At 34.1% G+C, this 21,439-nt stretch overlaps 1 protein-coding gene across 6 annotated transcripts in view; it reads left to right on the forward strand.

Moving 5' to 3' along the window:
• The window catches only part of Vrk2 (VRK serine/threonine kinase 2), a 113,492-nt gene that overhangs the window by 1,595 nt on the left and 90,458 nt on the right, over positions 1-21,439 (forward strand). For all 6 annotated transcript variants that reach the window (XM_070025679.1, XM_070025677.1, XM_070025678.1 and 3 more), the window contains 5 exons: positions 916-1,084; positions 16,430-16,479; positions 17,180-17,249; positions 19,200-19,287; positions 21,073-21,178. In XM_070025679.1, the coding sequence (XP_069881780.1) occupies positions 949-1,084; positions 16,430-16,479; positions 17,180-17,249; positions 19,200-19,287; positions 21,073-21,178 (450 nt within the window). In that variant the 5' untranslated portion in view covers positions 916-948. Of the gene's footprint in view, positions 1-915; positions 1,085-16,429; positions 16,480-17,179; positions 17,250-19,199; positions 19,288-21,072; positions 21,179-21,439 lie in introns of those variants that run through there.

A 21,439-nucleotide genomic window follows, 5' to 3' on the forward strand; every position in this document is an offset into this window, starting at 1 on the left:
TCTGTACGCATTTATACGTAACTTTGCTATTAAGAGCACTCAGTTGTAAGCAACTGTTGAGAAGTAGTTAGAGGACCACTGTCACTTTCACATTGAGTTTCAGGCATTTATGATGGTATGTGTTTTCCCCTAAGAAGTGTTCTCTTTCAACTCCAAATCTCTAATTGTCAAATATGCTAACTAGGGTACAATTATAATTAATTGACTAAAGTTGTGTAACTATACTGTGGAGGTTGTTTTTGTTTTTGTTTTTTTCAATACACAGTTTAGCTGTCATGTCTTAAATCAGCTGTTTTCACTTCTATGAGGGTGGAAGAGGGTTTGGGGCAAGAAGGATCAGACCATTCCTCAGCCCTGACACCAGCCACAGATGGCCTAAATTACTGTGAATGAAAATCTCACTCATTTAACAAATTCTTACCGTGTACCTACTCTGTCAGATTCTGTGCTTGGTGGTGGTGATGTGCATTACTACCTTTTATGTCTTTTTAATTAAGAGCTCTATTCTTTTATACTAACTGAAGGCCTCATCGTTTAGCAACCCATTTTCAACGAAGGGAGACTGCATGTGTATGATATTTGTTCTTCCTTTGTTGTTGGCAAATGTTAACTTCTTGTTTCTTAAGGCATATTTGTAGCACTTGTGCATTTTCCAGATCCCCTGAATGAATTTTCAAATTGCTGATTTAAAAGAAAGTCAAAAGATTGGTTTGCTTTTCTTTCATACTGTCAGTACTTGTTAGGTTTCAAAATTTTAATGGTGCCATTTCTAGCTTAAATATAAGGTGTGTGGAGTGGGCTTCCCCAAACTGAGTTGTCTTCAGAATACTAATCTTAATCCTAGGAAATTTTTCCATAGTAGACATCTTGGGAAATGTACTTTAACTGTACAATTTTGTCTGTTCTTATTTTTAGCTGTTTTATCTCACCCCTTTGCCAGAAGAAGTCATGCCACCAAGAAGAAATGGGAAACCTAAACTTCCCGTCCCACTTCCAGAAGGCAAAGTTCTGGATGATACAGAAGGGAAGCAATGGTTACTGGGCAAGATGATTGGCTCTGGAGGATTTGGATTGATATATTTAGGTAATATTCTTATGTAATATTCTTATACCAGATATTCTTATGTATAGGATTGTACCTGTAATAATAGTATTTTAAAAGAGAAACTAAAATAATATAGAATTCATGAATGTACTTTATTAAGTAAAGATAGTTAATGTTTAAGACGCTAAACGTTAGGTTCAAGACATGAGTGACATGCTCTCTGTTGTCTATGCTTTTCTCCCTGACTCTTAAGGTCTTTTTTAGGGCATAATTTCACAATCTGCCAGACAACACACAAATGTTCTGTTTTTGAGAGCTTCTTTTCTAGCATACATTGCTTTTTATATACCTGTATAAATATAAACACTTTCTGTTTGTGAGTCTTTTATTTTTTAAATAACACCAGGGCTTAATCATTTCCCAACTGTGCTCAACTGGAGAATTAAGCTTTAATAAGTCAAAGTATCTTTTACATGGAATGAACGAACTTCTTTCTTGTGTATCTGGATTAGCATTAGTTATGTTCCATCCTTGGAATAAGTGAAAAACAGACATTCAGATAATTTTCTATGTTCTGTGTTACAGTTAGGGAATGCTGGATGAATGTACTTCTACATTAAATTTAAATATTGTTTTACATATATGGTGGAATGAGACTATCCATGGTAAGATTGGATTTGATTAATAAGAAAACTGTTACTGATTTTAAAAGAACACTTTAGGTCCAGCCTGGTAAAGTGCATGTGAAAGATTCTGAGTTCCTAGATCTCTGTCATATTCATCCCTCCCCCACCAATGTTTTTAAAAAACAAAGCAAAACACAAGGATAAATTTAAGAAACTTTATTCCTATATGATATCTTTTCCATAGTAGTTTAAAACATTAATAAAAGAAAATTGGGAGAATCTTGAGTTCCTCATTATTTCCAAATAAATACATTTTCTGATTCATAAAACACATCTTTTTTTCATAACATTGTTTGTAGTTTTGAATGAATGAATACATTTCAGTTAATAAATAACTTTATTAGTTACCTGTGTCTTATTTAATTGGAGACAAAAAATATTCCATTCTGTCTAAGTAAAAGACAGTTTTTTCCATTTGTAAGGCATCATCTAGTTTAAAAAATGCTGCAATTCTGGCTGGGCCTGGTGGCACACATCTATAATCCCATCACTTAGGGAATTGAGCAGGAGGAACTAGTTCAAGACCAACTTAGGCTATATATTAAGACCTATCCTTTTTTAAAAAAGGTGAATTAACTTTCACATACATTATTAGATTTAACAAAAAACATTCCAGTAACATGTCAGTATGATAAACTAATTGCATGTTATACTTTCTTAGTGAAATTCTTCAAAATGCAGGTAGTGTCTGATCATAAGGGCAGAATGCCACATGTAGCTAGTGGCTGCCCTTTTATAATGTACACTTAAAAGTCCATGTGTAGCTGGAGTCCGGGAACAGTAGCATTCTCTGCATGATAAATATTTGAGATGTGGAATTAGTGAATTCTCTTTTATAGCAAAGTTAAGATCTCCAATATACTGTCTTAACTCAAGGTCACAGATAAAAGAATTGAATACATTATTTTTACAATGACTGAGCTGTGGCCTTGGATACCCACAACTTATTACAACTTACCTTTTATAGTTTTCTAATGTTTCAGTTATTTGAATAATTCCAAAGAACTGGAGAAAAGCATTGACTGTAACAAGCTTTCCCTGTTTTCACTTCTTGAAATGTAAAGTATTATGTTAATATGTACTTAAATTTGAGTGCATATTTAAGATTAAATATACATTTGTATACATTCGTGTGCATACATAGTCACTGCTTATTTGGTTCCTATCATGAAAAAGAAATATATTTGCTGAAGCACGTGATTTGATCTATCCCTCTTCAAGTGCAGAAAAGTACATGTCACATATTTTGTTAGTTTTTTCTCATAACCAAAATCATTGATTTACAAAACATTTCAGGGTTGAGTATGTTATATAGCACCTTCCACAATGGAATTTTAGAACCTGGATTCTCCGAAGGTGAACAAGTATATATCATTGAAGGAAGATTAAAGAAAATTTTAGCTTTTTTTGAGAAAAAAACAAAGGCTCCATTCTTTGCAATATATAATAATGCTGTGTGTTCCACATGCTGCCATTGTTCTATCAAAAGTGATAGCAGAGAGTCAGAGAATCAGTGAAGTTTCTTTAAATTTCATTTAGTATTACTTATTATTATCAAAGCAAGAGAAGCAATTCCTTGTATCCTTTTGGTATTTTATCAGGGTGCTCATCCCCTCATATATAATTAAGTAGTTAAATTCAAGTTTTCCTGATGGTTTCCAGTAACGTTCTTTTAGGTATTATTCTTTCCATATACTTTGCTTCAGCAGATATTTTATAAGCATTTGTTGCCTAAGGCTGAGAAGAAACTATCCACTATGTCTAGCTTATTGTGTATGAACAACTGTCCTCTAGCTTTGAGATTAATAGCCCAGGCCTTTCAGTAATCAGCAACTTTAGAGGAAAGAGGAAGGAGCTGAGAAGTTTGGTATTTACTCTTGACTTGGAGAAGTAATGTGCCTGTAGCACTAGGAGAGATAGTTACAAGAGTGGGAAGTCTGAATATAAGAACAAAGTCAAGGTTCTTCCTTTGTGTATGAAAGGGGGTATAGGAAGAAAGGAAACTGGTTTAGGGTATGGGAAAACTTCCTGTCATTTTAGTATCAAATGTGCGAAAAAGTTTCTAAAACTCCAGGGAAAGAGATAGAACTGAAGGTTTGAATTCTACTTTAATGCTGGGTATAACACAGAACTAACTAACCCAAGGGAGAACTGCATACCTAAGAGCAGGAGTTTCCGTGCTAGGCAAATCAAGCGTTGAGTCCTGACTTGTGACTAAGACCCTTATAAATTGAGTTACTTTTACCTTATGAATGTCTTTGTTTCTACTCTGTATAATTGCAATAGTAATTGTGAGGATTAAATTAGATATTTTTTTAAAGAACTTGGATCGTAGCGAGCCTTTAATAAGTGTTATTTATTTATTTGATGCCACAGTGGATTAGGATAGGGATGAAGACTTCAGTGGGAGAATTTTCTGTTCATCCTGCTAAAAATTGTGGTAGATTTAGTCATGAATGTGGTAAAACTAGAACATAAAGGATGTTCTTAGACTCACTGACCAGTATTCCTGTCTCCTGAAATTTGCCATCATGGCATAACAAATAAAACTTTCATTCTATACATGGATTAGCTTGGGTAACAGAAATAATTTTTAAAAACCCAGAAGAGCAGAACTGTAGGACAAACTTCAGGGTAGATTCCAAATTCCTCTGAAGACTTGTTACTTGAATAAACAAAGATACAGATTATCTGTAGAGGTAGTAAGTGTTCAAAGTTGAGCATGATTTTGACTCGTTGGCCTCCGGAATATCAAGCACAAGTAGATGCTCACTAGCCTACTGGCTTAAGGCAATGAGGCTGAGAGTAGGATACTTAACCCACACCAGCCAGTTTGCTTTGTTCTTTGCATAACTTTAGATGCTACCCTTAATCCAGCCTGTAATTTTACACATAAACAGCCTTATTTAGGAAAAAAGTTAAGAAAAGGTAACTTATGTCATCTAAAAGAATGTTCATATGCCTGATTGACAGTAAACCAATATCATTCCTTTTTATAAAGAATAACCTTATCATATCTAAAATTAGCTGTCAGAAGCCTTAAGATTGGATCACTTATTTCTGGATAGCTGTTTAGACTTTACCTATGTGACTGAAGACATTTTTCAGTTATGCTGTCAGATTAGACTAATTTTGCTTTCTAGAGATATAGAAGGAATCCTTTTGGGACAATCTTTACAACTTACCAAAAATTAACTTTTTGATGAGGAAACATTTCTATTTTTGAAGACATAGAAAATTTGTGTGTGGTTTTAATTTTTTAGTTACGGATTAGGTTTTAAGGTATATAAGAAAATATTTAGAAAATTCCAGGCTAATGCTAGCAGTAATTAGAGTTACTGGAACATGCATTCCTTTATTACACATTGCAGTATTAAATGCCATTTTGGCACTGATTTGTAGAGATAAGCAGTCTTGTGGGAGTGAAAGAGAGTGACTATGAAAATAAGGATAATTTATATTAGAAACTAGAATGTATCTGTCTCTATCTCTCTGTCTCTCTCTGTCTCTCTGTCTCTGTCTCTCTGTCTCTCTGTCTAGTTCCTAGATGAAGGTAGATACTCAAAAGAGATTTTCTGAATTTAGTATATTTGTTGGACCTATAGATAAGAAATAAGTCTTTAGAAGATATATTTTAATTTATTTTAAGTTTGTATGTGCTGTCTATAGGCCATTAATTTTAAGTTTTGAAGGAAGTAGCAGTGTTTGTTTACCGATCAGTCAAGAAGTCTAAGTAGCTAAGAAAGTTTGTGTTCTTTTTATAAAAAAAAGAAAGTTCTAGTAAGGCTTATCCTTTGCTTATATATTTTTTTTTACTTTTTAAGCATTTCACATCAGTAAAAAATATTTTATGTTTTCTTCATTTTCATTTTTGCTGCAATCTCTTTTGCTTTAGGAAAGGCTTATAAATAACCTATTTTTCTGTGCATTTGTAACTCTTCTACTGTGCCTGCTACTATCTTGTAACTGTTTACAATGGTCAAGGTTTTTTTTTTAATTTGAAACTTATTGCTATGGGGAAATTTCTTCTTCATGAAATGAGCTCACCTCTATTGCCACACAATAAAAGAATTTTCAGCTTTTGAGAGCTTCTGGCTTCCTTATGAAATATGGATAGACTTCTGCTTCTGAAGTGTTTTAGGTTTTGCTTCTTTAGATAAGAAAGAAGAGGAATAAATAGTATGAGGTATGTTCTTTTTTTTTAAGACACAGTGATATCTATGTTTCGGAGATAAATTAGAAGAAAACAAAGAAACTTTAAAGTTCTAAACAAGAGTTCACTAGAAATTAGCATTTTGGATAATGAAAATTTGTCCTGTAATCCACACTTAACGATACAAAGGTGCTGATAAGTTTTATCCTACGTAGTTTCTTACAATTAGTGCTTCTTCTTAATGTTTGCCGCTTACAGCTTCATTACAAGGATTATATTTGTTTGTTTCTGAACAACATATAGTATTTTGTGTGGGAGAGTATTTTAGCAGAGCAGACAGAAAACTCAGCAATTATTTCTAGATAATTGTTACAGACAACCATTGTTTGTTTAAAAAAGATAGCCAGTTGCACTGAATTTTCTTTTAACATCTCTAGTCAGGGGAAATGGTTCTGTAGAAAGACATCCATTGAAGGCCAGAAACATCTACAGATGCAATGTGATCTCAAGCAATGAAGCATGTGGCCCTTCATTGGCATTATATGATAACAGGAGGATCTTCTGGCAGAAGAACTGACTTTTGCTGAGTTCTGCATGCTGCCCCTCCAAACCCATCTTTGATTGGCACCTATGCCCTATTGAAACTGGCATCACACCTTCTGAATGGGCGCTGTGCCAGGCTAGCAGATGGGTATGGGCAAAATCATGCCAGAAACCCAGTATGTGAATCAAGTTTAAGTATCAGGGGCCCAAACTCCCATCCAGGGATATAAAAACTACAGTCTGTTGAGAGCTTTTTGTGCTTAAGGTTAAAGGACATGCCATTTCTACTCCAGCTTAGAGGTTGATTAATTTTGAAAGTCAAACAGGATCTCCCATGGCTGTGTCAGGCAAAATTCTATCTTTGGTGAATGAGAATTACTACTTCATGTAGGGAGGAGAAAGTATTGTAATGAAGTTTCCAATGAGAGTTACTCTCCTGCAAGTGCCTCCAGCACTTAAACAGCATGTGTTCAGTGGAGATGAATATTTCTATTCTCCAGCAGAGCCAGGTGCAATCAAAGCCAGATCTTCAACCTGCTACAGTAAAGAACCCTAAATTTAGAAAGGGCAGGGGAAGTTTAGAAGAACTCTGTGGTGGCAGATCTTCTCACCATGAACTGATGGAACTTCACAAAAGTGTGTAAAGGAGGAGATGAAGGGAAAACTCCAAACAGAAAACCTTCAGAACCAGAAAGATCTTTAACAAACCAAAGGAGAAAGTTGAATCTTTTCTCCTCCATGTAGAAATTCTTCTGAATTTTTCTATCAGATATCTTAGGTTACCAAAATGTTAGAACCAACTTAATGCATAAGGAGCAAAACTTCCTATTCTTAAATTTATATCATTGCATGTCTATCATATATATAAAGTTTGCTTCTTGAATAATGGATTTTGCATAAAATTGTGTCCTAACATTATATTCCTTATGATTGTCTCACACACACACACTTCAGAGCTCCCCTCTCTTGCAAAAAACAAAAGCACCACACCATTCCTTGTGATCACTTTAGTCATAGCTTCTACATGCTCTTAAATTTATAGGAATGCCTACAAGACCAGCTGTGGCCAAGAGCAGCTTTTCCTAATCGCCTTATAGCCATTGCTTTTGCTTTTCCACTGTATAAACTTTATCTATGGAACAGATTCCATGAGACCGTTGTGAATACTTCAACGTATTCAAAACATATAACTGCCACAAATTAAACTACTAAAACTAAAGCTGGTGCATTGTAACTGCCAAGTAAAACTGGCACGTCCCTCTGTCAGACTGCAGGAGAGTGTGCCATACAGTCCTCGGAAAACACAGTTCATCCACAAGCACTCTTGTCACTTGCTCTGATATTAAACCAGAGAAAGTGACATTAATTAAAGAAGTGACATGAGCCAACAAAGGCAATGAAAGTATAAGCTTTGGCTCATGTGCAGACCTTACCCAACCTGTTTTGCTTAGGTACTGAGACCATTTCAGAAGAGTAGCTAGTATGGCTACTTTTATTCCTCCTCTCATCTTCCCATTCTAAAACATTTTTCAAACAACTCACATTTCATGTCCAGCCTTAGGCTATTTAATTAGTACATTTGTAGTCATTGCATGATTCCCCCAAACGCTGGTGTGCTGGCATGAGGTATATTTACTGCACTTGTTAGCTCTGACATGTCCAACTAAAGGTGGAAGACAGTTGATTCATTGAAAAGGCCAACAACATCTAACCAGGAAGAGTACCTGGATTTGGTAGATTGGAAGCTATGAAGTCTATTGGTGGGGCTTGTGTGGAAAAGAATGGGACTGGCAAACACGTATGTTGTAAGAATTCTATTCTGCTGAAGAGGTAATCAGAGGAGTATCTAGGATTCTCTTCTTTGTTCTGATAGTATGCATTTTCATAATACACATCATTATTGCATATGATTACTGTTTGCATACTGTCTTCACATGCCCTCAACCTGTACATGTGCTTATCCATGCCCTGATATAAATTACTGACAGGCGGTTTCTTCAAGTGCTTAAACATGGCCTTACAAGTTAGTTAAAAAAAAAAATTTGGTAATGAAGTATAGAACTGTCTTGTTATAGATAAAAAATATTTTCCAATGAGTAGGTTGTGTAAGACTAAATTTTGTGCTTGCTTTTAATATAACGGATGGTTTATATGTAAAGCATTGTGCTGTGTTTAATATAACATGGTCTCTGTAAAACAATTTTAGTTATTTTCTGTATTTGGAGAGTTTTCTATATTTTGGAGAGAGATAGTTTTTCAAATATGTTTTTAAAAATGGGAAACTATGTACTTAATCCTTGCACTAATTTATTGGGAAAAGTCTACTCTGCTAATGCACTGTATAGGGGAGTATAAAATGAGTATTGTATTACGACTAAACAGTTTTCTGTTTAGAATAAAACAATTGTACTGCTATTTAACTGAAGTGGTCCTAATAGAAAGTATGAACCTGTATGGGGAACAAGCTTGGTGTTTACCATTAAATGGATTGACTAATAGGCATAAAATGGGCATGAGAAATCAACTTTCCAAAGAATGTGAGCACATCTTTAACAAAATAATTAGAATTGTGCCCCTTCCTTCCTTCCTTCCTTCCTTCCTTCCTTCCTTCCTTCCTTCCCTCTCTCTCTCTCTCCCTCCCTCCCTCCCTCCCTCCCTCCCTTCCATCCTTCCTTCCCCCTCCTCCTCCCCCTTCCCCTCCTTCTCCCTCTTTTTTTTGTGTGTGTGGTTCTAGATATCAAACCTAGGGCCTTGGCATGGCAAGTAAGTACTCTACCATAGAGCTAATCCAAGTCTATGAGAGGTTTGATTAAGGGTTTTTACATAATCAGAAGCTTTTGTTATGTTTTATGGGTGTAGATATTTTCTATTTGAGATCCAGAATTTTCTATCTGTGTAATTAGCCATGAGTTTAATGCACATTTTTCATATCATGCAGACAATGGCTTCAAAGAGACAGCAATGCTGCAAAGGAGCAAGAAAAGAAGGCCAAAGTTGACACACACAGAGGCAAAACAGTGTAGGAAAAATCAACACGTTTTGCAAAATCAATCATTGAAAATGTGTCAGTGTTCAGGAGACTGTCTTTAATTTGCAATCCAAGTGAAATAGAGTATTTAAATATGAGAGGAAGTATAATTGAGCCCAGCATGCCTGCTACCACTTGTTTGACTAGCTCAGAATAGAACACTGAGAGGCAAGGGCTCAAAGTTAAATGAACATTTATACATTTTAAAATCAAATGAAAGATTCAGAGTATATTCATGAATTAATTTTTCAGAATCCTAAATTTAATCAGCTGGAATTACTTTTAAAGTGTCATTCTATTTAACTTTGGGGAATGATGAATTTGCCTTTTAGTGGAGATGCTGTATTTTATCATGAAGATGAAACAAACTGTCTTTTGTTAATTATTCCCCAAAGACACTGGCCATTTTTCTCTCCTATGCTCAATGTGGAGTAAAGGCAGCTTACGGAAAATTTATTTCAAGCAAGAGCAATTGGAAACGTCACATGTGAGAGAGAGGCTTATGACGAACATAGTTTCCACTTCAGGTATTCTGAGTGACATCTCATGAACCTTGTAAAGGAAATGTTACCAAAGCATTACTGAGAAAGCCTTGAATACAGAGCATAGAAAAGTGAAAAAGAATGAGAGGCCTGGTAAAGAGTAGCAGATGTCGCAGATATTTCTGAGACTACTTAGGTTAGTGTTTGAAATCTTCCTTTATGAAATCATCATTTTAATCATCAGCTCCTAAAATCTTTCCCTTAGTGAGTGCCAAGCTGTGTGTCAAGTGCTTCACATGCATTATTTTATTCAATCCTCCCAACAACTTAAGTAATTTGCCTCTCAACCACATTTTTAATATTTTTTTCTCCATGTACACATTTCTTTATGGATTGATGTCCCTTGTCAAACAACACTTTGGAATTATTGCTAGCCAGAGAAAATTATGGCAAATGGTGTGCCTCTGACAGGCTCATTTCTAAAATAACAGCAAATATGTAATTGATATTATTGGCAGCTAATTGAAGAAATCTGTTAGTGATGATGCTTATAATGGTGTCATTTTCATTCTGATTGACAACCTAAGGCATAGAGCATCAGTGATATGTTTATAACATTATTAAGATGACCAAATCTGTGAAAGAACATCTGATATTTATAGTAAATCTAATTCTGAGCACTGGAATGCTATGTGCTATACCTTAGATAAACTGATATTTTTATGGAAAAACACATAGTTATTCAACCAATAGTGTGCATACAATCTAATGAGAAATGGATTATCTGTCTTTTAAAAAATAGATAAATTTGTCTCATTGAAAAGAACTTTCTATATTGATTTTATACTTAAGATGAAAAGAGACTTCTTTACATCCCTGATATAAATATGTATCATGTAAAAATCTGTATTTTTACAAATACTAAATTATTCTTAACCATATCTTCTTTCTCTGGATAATAATTTAAAGATGCATTGCTTAGGAAGTAGGTCTTCAAAGAGGTAAAACACACAAAAAATTCTTAGATAAGTGGAATTTTGATAAGAGACATGTGTCTTGTTAAAAATTTTATATCAGATAAATAATACTTGAATTAAAATAGTCTGGGTTTTGAAAAGTTCTTGGAAAATATTATACAACAATAATGATTTATTATACCCTTATGGATAGTTTCAGGAAAAAAGAGATGAACTTTTAGGTATTCTGAATAAAGAGATACTTACATAAGTTATAATGCTAGGTTATTATTGTTTCTTTTGAGTGGGGAGTAGTGGAGGATAGTACCAAGCCTTGATTTCAGGGCCTTCAGCTTTTGCTTGACCTTTCACTCATGGCTTATGCTCTACCACTTTAGCCACACATTCACTGCAACATTTTCGATAGTTAATTTGAGACTCTTACAGATTTTTCTTTCAGGGTTGGCTTTGAATCTCTGTCCTCAGAGCTCAGCCTCCTGAATGGCTATGATTACAGATATGAGCCACCAAAACTTGGCTTATAATGTTCATTTTTATACTTGAATACTTTTATTTTGGAATGTATACCTAGCAAAACGAATGAAAAAAATACAAGCTGATACATTAAAATGCATGTCTTTGTTGGGCTTGATGCTATATGCCTGTAATCTTAGCACTCTTAAAACCAGTCCTGAAGCAGGAATCTCACAAGTTTGAGGCCATGCTGGGCTATATAATGAGACTGTGTTTTGGGGAAACAAGCAAACAACTACAGACTTAAAACTCACCCTTTCCTACACATTATCAAGAGGATTATTAATTGCAATTTCTGAAGAATGTGAAGAAAAGAAATTGTATGTTACAGTCTTTTAGATCTCCAATGTCAAATGTGAATATTGCAATTGAGAATGGAGTATTAGTGATTAACCTTTCTATCTTACAAAACATTAAGAGGATGAATGAAGGAAAAGTGGTAAAAAATGATTTAAAATTGCCACATGAAACCTTTGGAGAAGGAAACAAGGCAAAGCTATGTAGATAATGGACAAATGTTATATAATGAATCAGAAAGAAAAAGAATATTGACTTGTATTATCAGAATTTCTGCTCCTGCAGAAAGATCATCAACAAATCTTATGTATTCTGAAATAAACTGCAATTTTGTATGAATTGTATGCAATATGAAATATCTAAAAAGTTTTTATTGAGGGGTAAAATGTTTCAGCTTCTACCTCTGAAAGAATATAATATTTAATATACAGATACTCAAACTATATTGAAGACACTTTAATCAACAAATGCTTCTAGGAAAAAATTAGTTATACTGGTAAGAAACAAAATAAATCCATATTACAGAAAAAATGACAAAAAGAATAAGAAATAATGGAAATCCAGGTCTGATAATCTAACAGACCTTGAAGATAACTGCTACAATAATCAATGAACTTTGATACTGGCTTTGCAGCTCATAGGAAAAATATTAATTTGGATGGACTTTACAGTATTATAAAGAATTTTTTATCTACATACAAATTGATGTTAACAATTTCATGTATAATCTGGTAAATATAAATCACACAAAACTGTATGTCTCCATTTTCTCTGTTTTCAAGTTGTGCTTCTTTCTAGTCTATCTTCATCTGGAAGTCTATTATTTTCTACCAAAGTTTTTTACCAAAGTTGTGCATTCTGTATTTTCTGAAACAGTTTGGTGTCTATTGATTTCTTTCATCAGCTTTTTAGTCCTGTAGATGCATTGGTTCTTTTTGTAATTTCAGTTTCTATTTGTACCATTTTAGTAAATAAAAACATAATTGAAATTTCTTTGAATTTCTCTCTCAAGATCTCAGTAAACTTTCTTTGTTTTCCAAATTTAATTTTATTGTCAAGACGATGTACAGAGGGATTACAGTTATATATGTAAGGTAGTGAGTACATTTCTTGATAAACATTGTTACCCCCTCCCTCATTCTTCTCCCACTTACCCTACCCCAATGCTCCTTCCCCCAAGCTGTACAGTTCATTGCTTTTGCATTGGTTCACACTTTGTCCTCTGTCCCACTATTTTGTTCTTCCCCTTCCCGTCCCTAATCCAGATAAATGTATACACAATGCACAGTGTACCAAAATCAAATATAATGACCACAAAGGATAAACCATGGGGGTGGGGAAACACAAGAAAAAAGAAATAACTTCCACATAGTACATTAAAAACAACAACAAAGAAAATCCTCTTGTTTCCATATAGAGTTTGTTTCACTTAGCATCATCTACTATGGTCCTATTGAACTATTGTGATCCTCTTCTAGTACTATCCTAGATACATACTAATTAATACAAACAAGGGCAACCATGGAGCTTATGTTTCTTTGTGTCTGGCTTACTTCACTTAATATGATTTTTTCCAAGTCTTTCCATTTCCTTACAAATGGGGCGATGCCATTCTGATGGAAACATAGAATTCCATTGTGTGTATATACCACATTCATATAATGAAGGGAAGGGCATCTAGGTTGGTTTCATATCTTAGCTATGGTAAATAATGTTCCAATGAACATGGTTGTGCTGGTTTCTTATTTTTGTATATTTGTATATTTTTGTAAGTCTTTTGTGGGGGAGACTATTTTTTCCCTGTTATTCAAAAAGAGGAATCTCTTACTCCCTTTCTTCCTTTACAAAAGTACTAGTGGTTGAAATGAGGGTCTTGTGCATGCTAGGTAGGTGTTCTACCACTTAAGCCATGCTCCCAGCCCTTTTTTTTGACAGTACTGAGGACTGAATTCAAGGCCTCATGCTTTCTCAGCCTTCACTCTCCCACTTGAGCTATGACTCTAGAACCCATCCTTCTTTTTGAGGCAGTCTTAAAAGTTTTTTGGTCTGTTTTTTATTGCACTTTATTTTAGGTTACAGTTATACATTTGGGCTTAAGTAGCTGATGAATGTCTAATTTTTTCTCTAAATTGTAAAAATAGACATAATTGTTACTCATCAGCATTTAATTTCATTAGCTGGAATTGTGCTTAACTTACTATAGTAAATAGATACTAATATTATTAATATGATTCTATTGTTAGGAGGATCTACATTGTACCTGGAATAATATAAAACATATCTGCTTTCTAGTTCAGTTTAGCTTTAGGCTGGTCAGTGTATTCTGACATAGAAATTCACTGAGATTGGTGTGTAGCTATCAAATAACAAATATAGGGATGTTTTAGATGCGTGCTAAAACAGTTCATGTTACATTTCATGTTCATGTGAAATGATTAGAAAAGAAAACACAGATTATAAAGTGATAGGAACATACTGATAGAAATAAGCAAGGAACAAAGATTTGGGCTTGATAGATATATTCCCAACGTTAACAGAATAAATTATGCAGTTGAAATACCCATTTTCTCTCTCTCTCTTTTTTAAATTTTGACAATGTGGGGCTTGAACTCTGTGCCTGGGCACTGTCCCTGAGCTCTACAGCTTTACCCCCTTGAGCCACAGTGCCTCTTCCAGTTTTCTGCTAGTTAATTAGAGACAAGAGTCTTTCCTGCCCCCAGCTGGCTTTGAACCATGAACCTCAGATCTCAGCTTCTGAGTGGCTATGACTACAGGCGTGAGCCACTGTCACTGGACCATTTTTCTCATAAGCAGCTTACAGTCTTTTGAGCTCAAAGATTTAGTTCCTTCTGTAGTCATCTGCTTTTAGGCAAGAGGATGGACACTTCAGGGAACAAAGCTACTTGTCAGAGTAGGTATTATTAAGTGAACTAAGGTTGAGGCTGTTTCTTTCCAGCCTTAGGCATTATATTAGTGAAATGGTTACTAATGAATGGGAAGATGGATATTCTTACCTCTTCTTTATGAACATTGGGCCTTATCCCTGTATACACTTTCTTCAGATCTCTTTAGTTAAAACTGGATAATCCTCTCCTCTAGCAAGTCTCTTGTAATGACTGCATGGCTTAAAATGAAATAACTATACACATGAACCTGACAAGAAAATTTTAAATGATTTTAATAAGTTTAATTTTTTGTTACTATTATGAAGTTGGAGTTCATAATATTATCTAATAGCAGCTGATGCAGCATTGCTGATGTTAAATTAAACCCTTTGGGGAATGGATTACAAAGTTGAGCACAAGTTTGCTGAACTATAATATATTACTTATATTCTTTAATAAACTTGTGAAACATTTTAATACATAGAGGATTAGAAGGTTTAGAAGAAAGACAAGGAAAAATTTTGAGAGTAATGAGAACATATTTTAATAAGTATACTTAGAGGCTGGGAAGGTGGTTCAGTGGTAGAGTGCTTGTCTTGCATGCATGAGGCCCTGGATTTGATTCCTTAGCACCACATAAGCAGAAAAAGCCAGAAGTGACGCTGTGGCTCAAGTGTAGAGCACAAGCCTTGAGCTGAAAAGCTGAGGGACAGTGCCCAGGCCCAGAGTTCAAGCTCCACTACCGACCAAAAAAAGCATACTTAAAACTCTATCTGCATAATTTTATTTTCTTCTTAATTTGTATCTAATACTGTCTTAACTTTTTTCCTTTCTCTTTCCTTAAAATAATTATCTTTGGGAGGGAAAATGATTGAAGAGGGTAGCTAGTTAAGATGCATTGTACACATAAATTAATATGTTGAATTGGGATTCTTTTGTACACTACTTAAAGATAATTGAAAAACAAATTGAAAAACATTATCTTAACTAATACCTGGTACAATGCCTGGCATTTTCTAAAGCCTGGCATTTTTTTTGAAAGTTATATTACAATTATTCTGAAATGCAATTGAAAGAAATGAAGTTAAATTAAGATTGATGTATGATCTATATATATTTTTTTGCTGGTTTTGGGGTCAAAATTAAGTGCTTCCATTCAGCTTGTTTGCTCATTTGCTTGCTGGCTGGCTTAATTCAGCTGGTGCTATACCACTTAAGCCACACTTCCAGCCAACTTTTTGCTGCTTATTTTGGAAATGGAGTCTAGCAGAGTTTTCTGCCCAAGTTAGTTTCAAACTGCCATTCTCTGGTTCTCAATTTTACTATCAATAGGGCTAAGATGAAAATTCTTTTGTATAGGAATAATTGAAGTCGCAGAAGATTCACAACACTTTATTCTCATTTTGACCTGCTTTATTTTGTGTTTATTTGGATGTTTAATCATTGGCTATTACAATTATCTAATGCTTTAAAAACCGTATGTCTAGAATATATCTTTCCTATGATTATTATTGTGATCCATGTGATTATCATTGTCTCTTAGTTTGCATGTTTGAATATTTGAATATGGTGATTCGTTAAGCATGGCAGTTAGGGGGTAATTTCTGATACATGTAAGTTTTGATACTTTCCTAATGAGAATATTGTTCCACTTCTTCAACCCTAGTAGTATCTTGTGTTAATTGAAGAGGATACATATAAAGTTGTTGGGAAGATACAATAAATTAATATGTATAAGTGCTTTGTATAGTCTCATGAGTATAGTAGAAATTTAGGAATTGGAAGAAGTTATATTTTCCTGTTGAATTTTTCCCCTGCAGCTTTCCCCCCAAATAAACCAGACAAAGATGCAAGATATGTAATAAAAGTGGTAAGTGTTGCTCTTAAATTTGTGTTTCATATATATTTGACTTTTTTGAGTTGTTTTTATAACAAAATAATTCTTAAGTTTTTGCAAGTATTTATCAATAAACATAATGCTATATTTTCACCTTATTAAAATGTTAAGACCAGAGGACCATTGTTCTTTATTGCCATCTACCATGATGGTTTCTGGTCTAGCAATCAGCCCTCCTTCCTATATTACTTCCATTCTCTAGATGGTAAAGTCCTTAAAGGCAGTCCTAGGGTTCTGTTTCTGACTGTATCCCCCGTGCCTAGTACAAAGAATAAAATTTAGTATACATTCATTTAAGAGATCATGTAGAATGAACAAGCCCCCAAGGCAGTTTCCAGTGTGTCTGCCCTACTGTTCATGTTGGTATACAGTGACTGTGTATATTTATGTATATAGTTCTTAGCACTTTTGGTAAGTGCTTTCCATAAGACTACTTTCATGCGTAAGACTATCTTGGTATGGTAGTACAATATGTTGTTTAAAAATGAGATTCTTCAAGTTTATTTAGTGTTTTCTGAGATTTTTAGTGGAAATCTGTGCCTGTGTTTTATAAAGATTGATTCAAGTACTATTATGTATTGCATATGTATACCACATTTTCACAGTTGAAATACTGATTCTATTTTTAGGATTATTTTTTTCGAGTAAAATTGATTATTCTGTTCTCTCATAGGAATATCAAGAAAATGGTCCATTATTTTCAGAACTTAAATTTTATCAGAGAGCTGCCAAAAAAGATAGTAGTAAGTAAAATTAGCAAAGTAAGCTACTTCTTTATATGTGTCTGCTAAAGTGAGTGTTAATATTTTGGTCTTTTCTGTCCTGGAAAATTCTTTTCCATAAGAAATTTTATTGTAAAGTGATAGTTAACTGCTATAACATAGAAAAGCAAGACAGATGGTATACAAATCTTGATATGGCATACATAATGGGTTATATATTTTAAGTCAAAAGTTGTTTCTACTACTTTATATAAAATGTTGTGATGTTTGATCTAAACTACTAAGAGTTCTCTAAATATAAAAGATAGCGGAGTGAAATTATTTCTTTTATAAAGAACCATTTAGATAGGAAGGATATAATGAAATAACATCACCATTATACATACATATATTTACATACATATACACATATGTACATATATACACATGTATATGTATGTTTCTATGTATATACTTATATATGTGTGTATGCATGTATAAACATTAAGACATGCACACAGAAAAATGGTTTGCAAAATAGAATGAAGCATATGGAAATGATTAAATACTATTATTTTTAAGAGTGCTAGAAATCTGAATGTTGAAAAATAACTTGGCACTGAACATTATATATAAGAACTACCAGTTCTAGCCTAGTATGGTGGTACATGCCTGTAATCCCAACTACTTGGGAAACATATTGCAAGTTCAAGGCCAGCTCATACTGGGCAAAGTTACATCCTATCTCACAAACAAAATAGGAAAACAAAGGACTGCGGGTGTGGTTCTAGTAAGAGAGTACTTTCTTGCATAGCATGTGGAAGATCCTGAATTCATTCTTCAATACTTCAAACAAAAACCAAAAACAAAACTTCACCAGTTAGACAAAGAAGAATAAGGCTATTTTTAAATATTAAGGGAGTTGATAGATACAATGGCTAGCATATCATGATTAGGGAAAAGAATGTTAGGCTTTGCCTAAATACTTAACTGGCTTTCATAGTAAAAGCTCTTAGCCATTGAGAGTGACCTAACCACTGCTTAATCTGTATCAGACTGATAAATAGAATCCACTAAACCTGATTTTTTTCTTTATCAGTAGTTTCTTAAATATGGAACATGTATGGTAGAAGTGAAAAAGCAGTTTAATGGCCTGATTGTTCAAGTAAATTAAACACCCTAATCATGAATTTTTTGTAAAATGAGTTTAATCAAAATTGTTTCTGCATAGCTATTTCAGAATAAGTTGATTTTTCACCCTAAATTATAATTTTTGGACTACTGTTTTGAAATACAGATAAAGGAGAAAAGTTGTCTCAGTGAGAATACTTTGCTAGTTAATATGTTATATTTAGAAATTTAGCATACAAATAATTTTTGAATGAATAGAAATATTTGTGAATATGGAACAAATGTATTTTATGACTATGACTTAGTTTTGTTAATATTGATTCAATATTAAAGTTTTTGGATCTGGAGATATGGTTCCAGTTGTAGAATGTCTAAATTCAATCCCTAGTACAAAAAAATATTGTTTAAAACAATAATTGACTTGGACTTAGCATCTCGTGCTAGGTGCTAGATCTCGTGCCAGATGCTGGTGCCTCATACTTGAAATCCTAACCCACTCAAGAAATGAGAGGTGTAAGTTCATAGTTTAAAAGCTTAGGTGGCTACCTCTACTAGACTCTGTTTCCAAAATAACCAGTAAAAGCAGGGCTAGAGGGGTGACTCAAGTTGTAGAGTGCCAGCCATGTGAGCATGGTGCTGCGAGTTCAACCTTTGTACTGAAAATAAACAGATAAATAAAATGTCTATATTTTGTGTTACAGTGATAATGGATAGAGTGCAAGTCATTAGGTAGGAATAAAATTTTGTTTTGTAGAAAATTCTAATTATTTTGGTTACCTTAGTCTTACCATCTTTGCAAAGGTTAAAAAAATGCTTTTTTAAATAATATGAGTCATTTTGTTTTTAAACTTGTCTTTGCAGTCAAGAAGTGGATAGAACTCAAACAGCTTGATTATTTAGGAATTCCTGTGTTTTATGGATCTGGTCTGACTGAATTCAAGGGACGAAGGTAAAAGCAAATTATAATCAAATGTTAGAAACTATACATCAATTATAATTAAAGAGAAACCCTATTCCATATACAACCAATTAAATATCTGTTGCCATGTAACAAATTACCAAAAACATCATGGTTTATAACAAACTTAAAATCCTGTGGGTCAGGAATCTGCACATGGTTTGTCTGGGATGTTGTAGTCAGCTTTTTGCTGGGTGGGCTCTAGTCACCTCTCAGTGCCCTCCTGGGGGAGGATCTGCTTGCAGAGCCACAAAGGTGGCTGCTGTTGGCAAGCCTGAGACCTGCTCTTCCATTTACTTGTGATTGCTGCTGAGCCTAACTTCATGACTACTTCGGTGTCCATATGATAACACTACCATACTCTCCTTGAATGCTATAAAGAAATGGCAACTAACTTGCTTCCTTTAGAGTAAATGATTAAAAGGGAGAAAGACAGCATCACAAGGGAGGCATCCAGGCCAAAAGTTCTGGTTTGATTTAACCTTTGAACTACTATCACGTTGGCTACATTCTTTTTGCTTGAAGCACATCATAATGCCCCATGTGCTCCTCGGGAAGAGGGGTTTATCTCTTCTCTTGAGGAGAGGCACAGCAAAGAATTTGTAGAAATATCTTTGAAACCACCAGGTAGGATTACTCATCACATCATTACTAGTGATTTAAAGAAGGAAAAAAACTTTTCTGCACTTATTTTGTGCTAAGATTTTTATGTATTTTATTGCATTTTATTCTTTGAATAGCCTTTTTAAGATAGGTGAATTTATATTTTACAGATAGATATCCATAGCTTGTTCAAATCATCTTCAAATGCAATACATAAAAAAGGAAAGGAAAAACAATGACTGGAAACAAAGTGAAGGGCTTTCAATAGGGGGACTGCATACTTAGTGAACTGTGGTACACTCATGTCATATCATGTGCAGCCTGTTAAAGACCCATCTAGAACTGTACTACGAGACACTGTTGAGCACATAGGATTGAGAAAGTGCACATGAGATCACATTTTGGTAAAGCAAAAACCCAAAAGCTTGTGTATGTGTGTATAATATAGATACAGAATGGAGGATTATGTCAGTATGTAAATGAAGGGAAGTAAAGAATGAATGCAGAGTGCTAAACAGAAAGGAAGGAAAGAAGTATACTTTGAAAAGGATATGAATGTGGTGGTGTATGTCTGCTAACCCAGCTATAGAAGAGGCATAGGTAGGAGAATTACAGCCCAGTGCTTGTCTAGAGCAGAAACCTGAGATGCTACCCCCAAAAATTACTGATTACTGCCACTGTGGCTCAAGTGGTAGACTGCTTGCTTAGTAAGCATGAGGCCCTGACTTCAAATCCCAGTATTACCAAAAGGAGACATGTGTTTGTAAACATGTATAGCAAACAGGTATGATTTTATAAGATTAACAAATATAAATTACATTTTCTATATGGACAAATTCTTCAGGCTATAGAGCAAAAAATATGATGGAGTTAAAATGAGTTAAAATTAAGAATGCCCTTATCTTAAAAGATTATTCTCTTCATTACTTAAAACAGTGTGAATAGTTCAGTATAGTATTCCCTTCTCCTAGAAAACTAACTGCAAAGTAAATATTGAGCAGCAGTTTTTTTAAATAAAAGGATAGCTCGATAATTAATGTAGGTTTAGTACTAAAGGCTTAACCTATATTGTGTTTAGTTGTTAGGTTAGAGATATTTTTCCTTTTCTTAGATTCATTAATTTCAAGCATTATTATTTCAGAAAGATTTTTATTTTATTTCTCTTTCTTGTAGTTATAGATTTATGGTAATGGAAAGACTAGGAATAGATTTACAGAAGATCGCAGACCAAAATGGACCTTTCAAAAAGGAAACTGTCCTTCAACTTGGTATTCGGATGGTAAGAAGGCATGAATTATTTTACATACTCTGTTTTCAGATTATTTACTTGTCAAAATGTACAAGTCTTTATTCTCAGAAATTGAAGGATTATTGGCCTACAAATGCCGGCTCTTGAAAATAGAGGCTGTTTTGGTGCTGTGATAACAGTGGGCTATGTCAAAGTCCAAGTATGCTTTGTTGGAGGCTGCAGATTCATTTAGACTTTGTTTTTATAGTCTGATTTGTTTCACATATCTGAACACTCTTGCATAGCTACAAG

This window comes from Dipodomys merriami, unplaced genomic scaffold (assembly GCF_024711535.1).
Source record: "Dipodomys merriami isolate MVZ:Mamm:240054 unplaced genomic scaffold, mDipMer1.0.p SCAF_17, whole genome shotgun sequence".
NCBI classification, from domain to species: Eukaryota; Metazoa; Chordata; class Mammalia; order Rodentia; family Heteromyidae; genus Dipodomys; species Dipodomys merriami.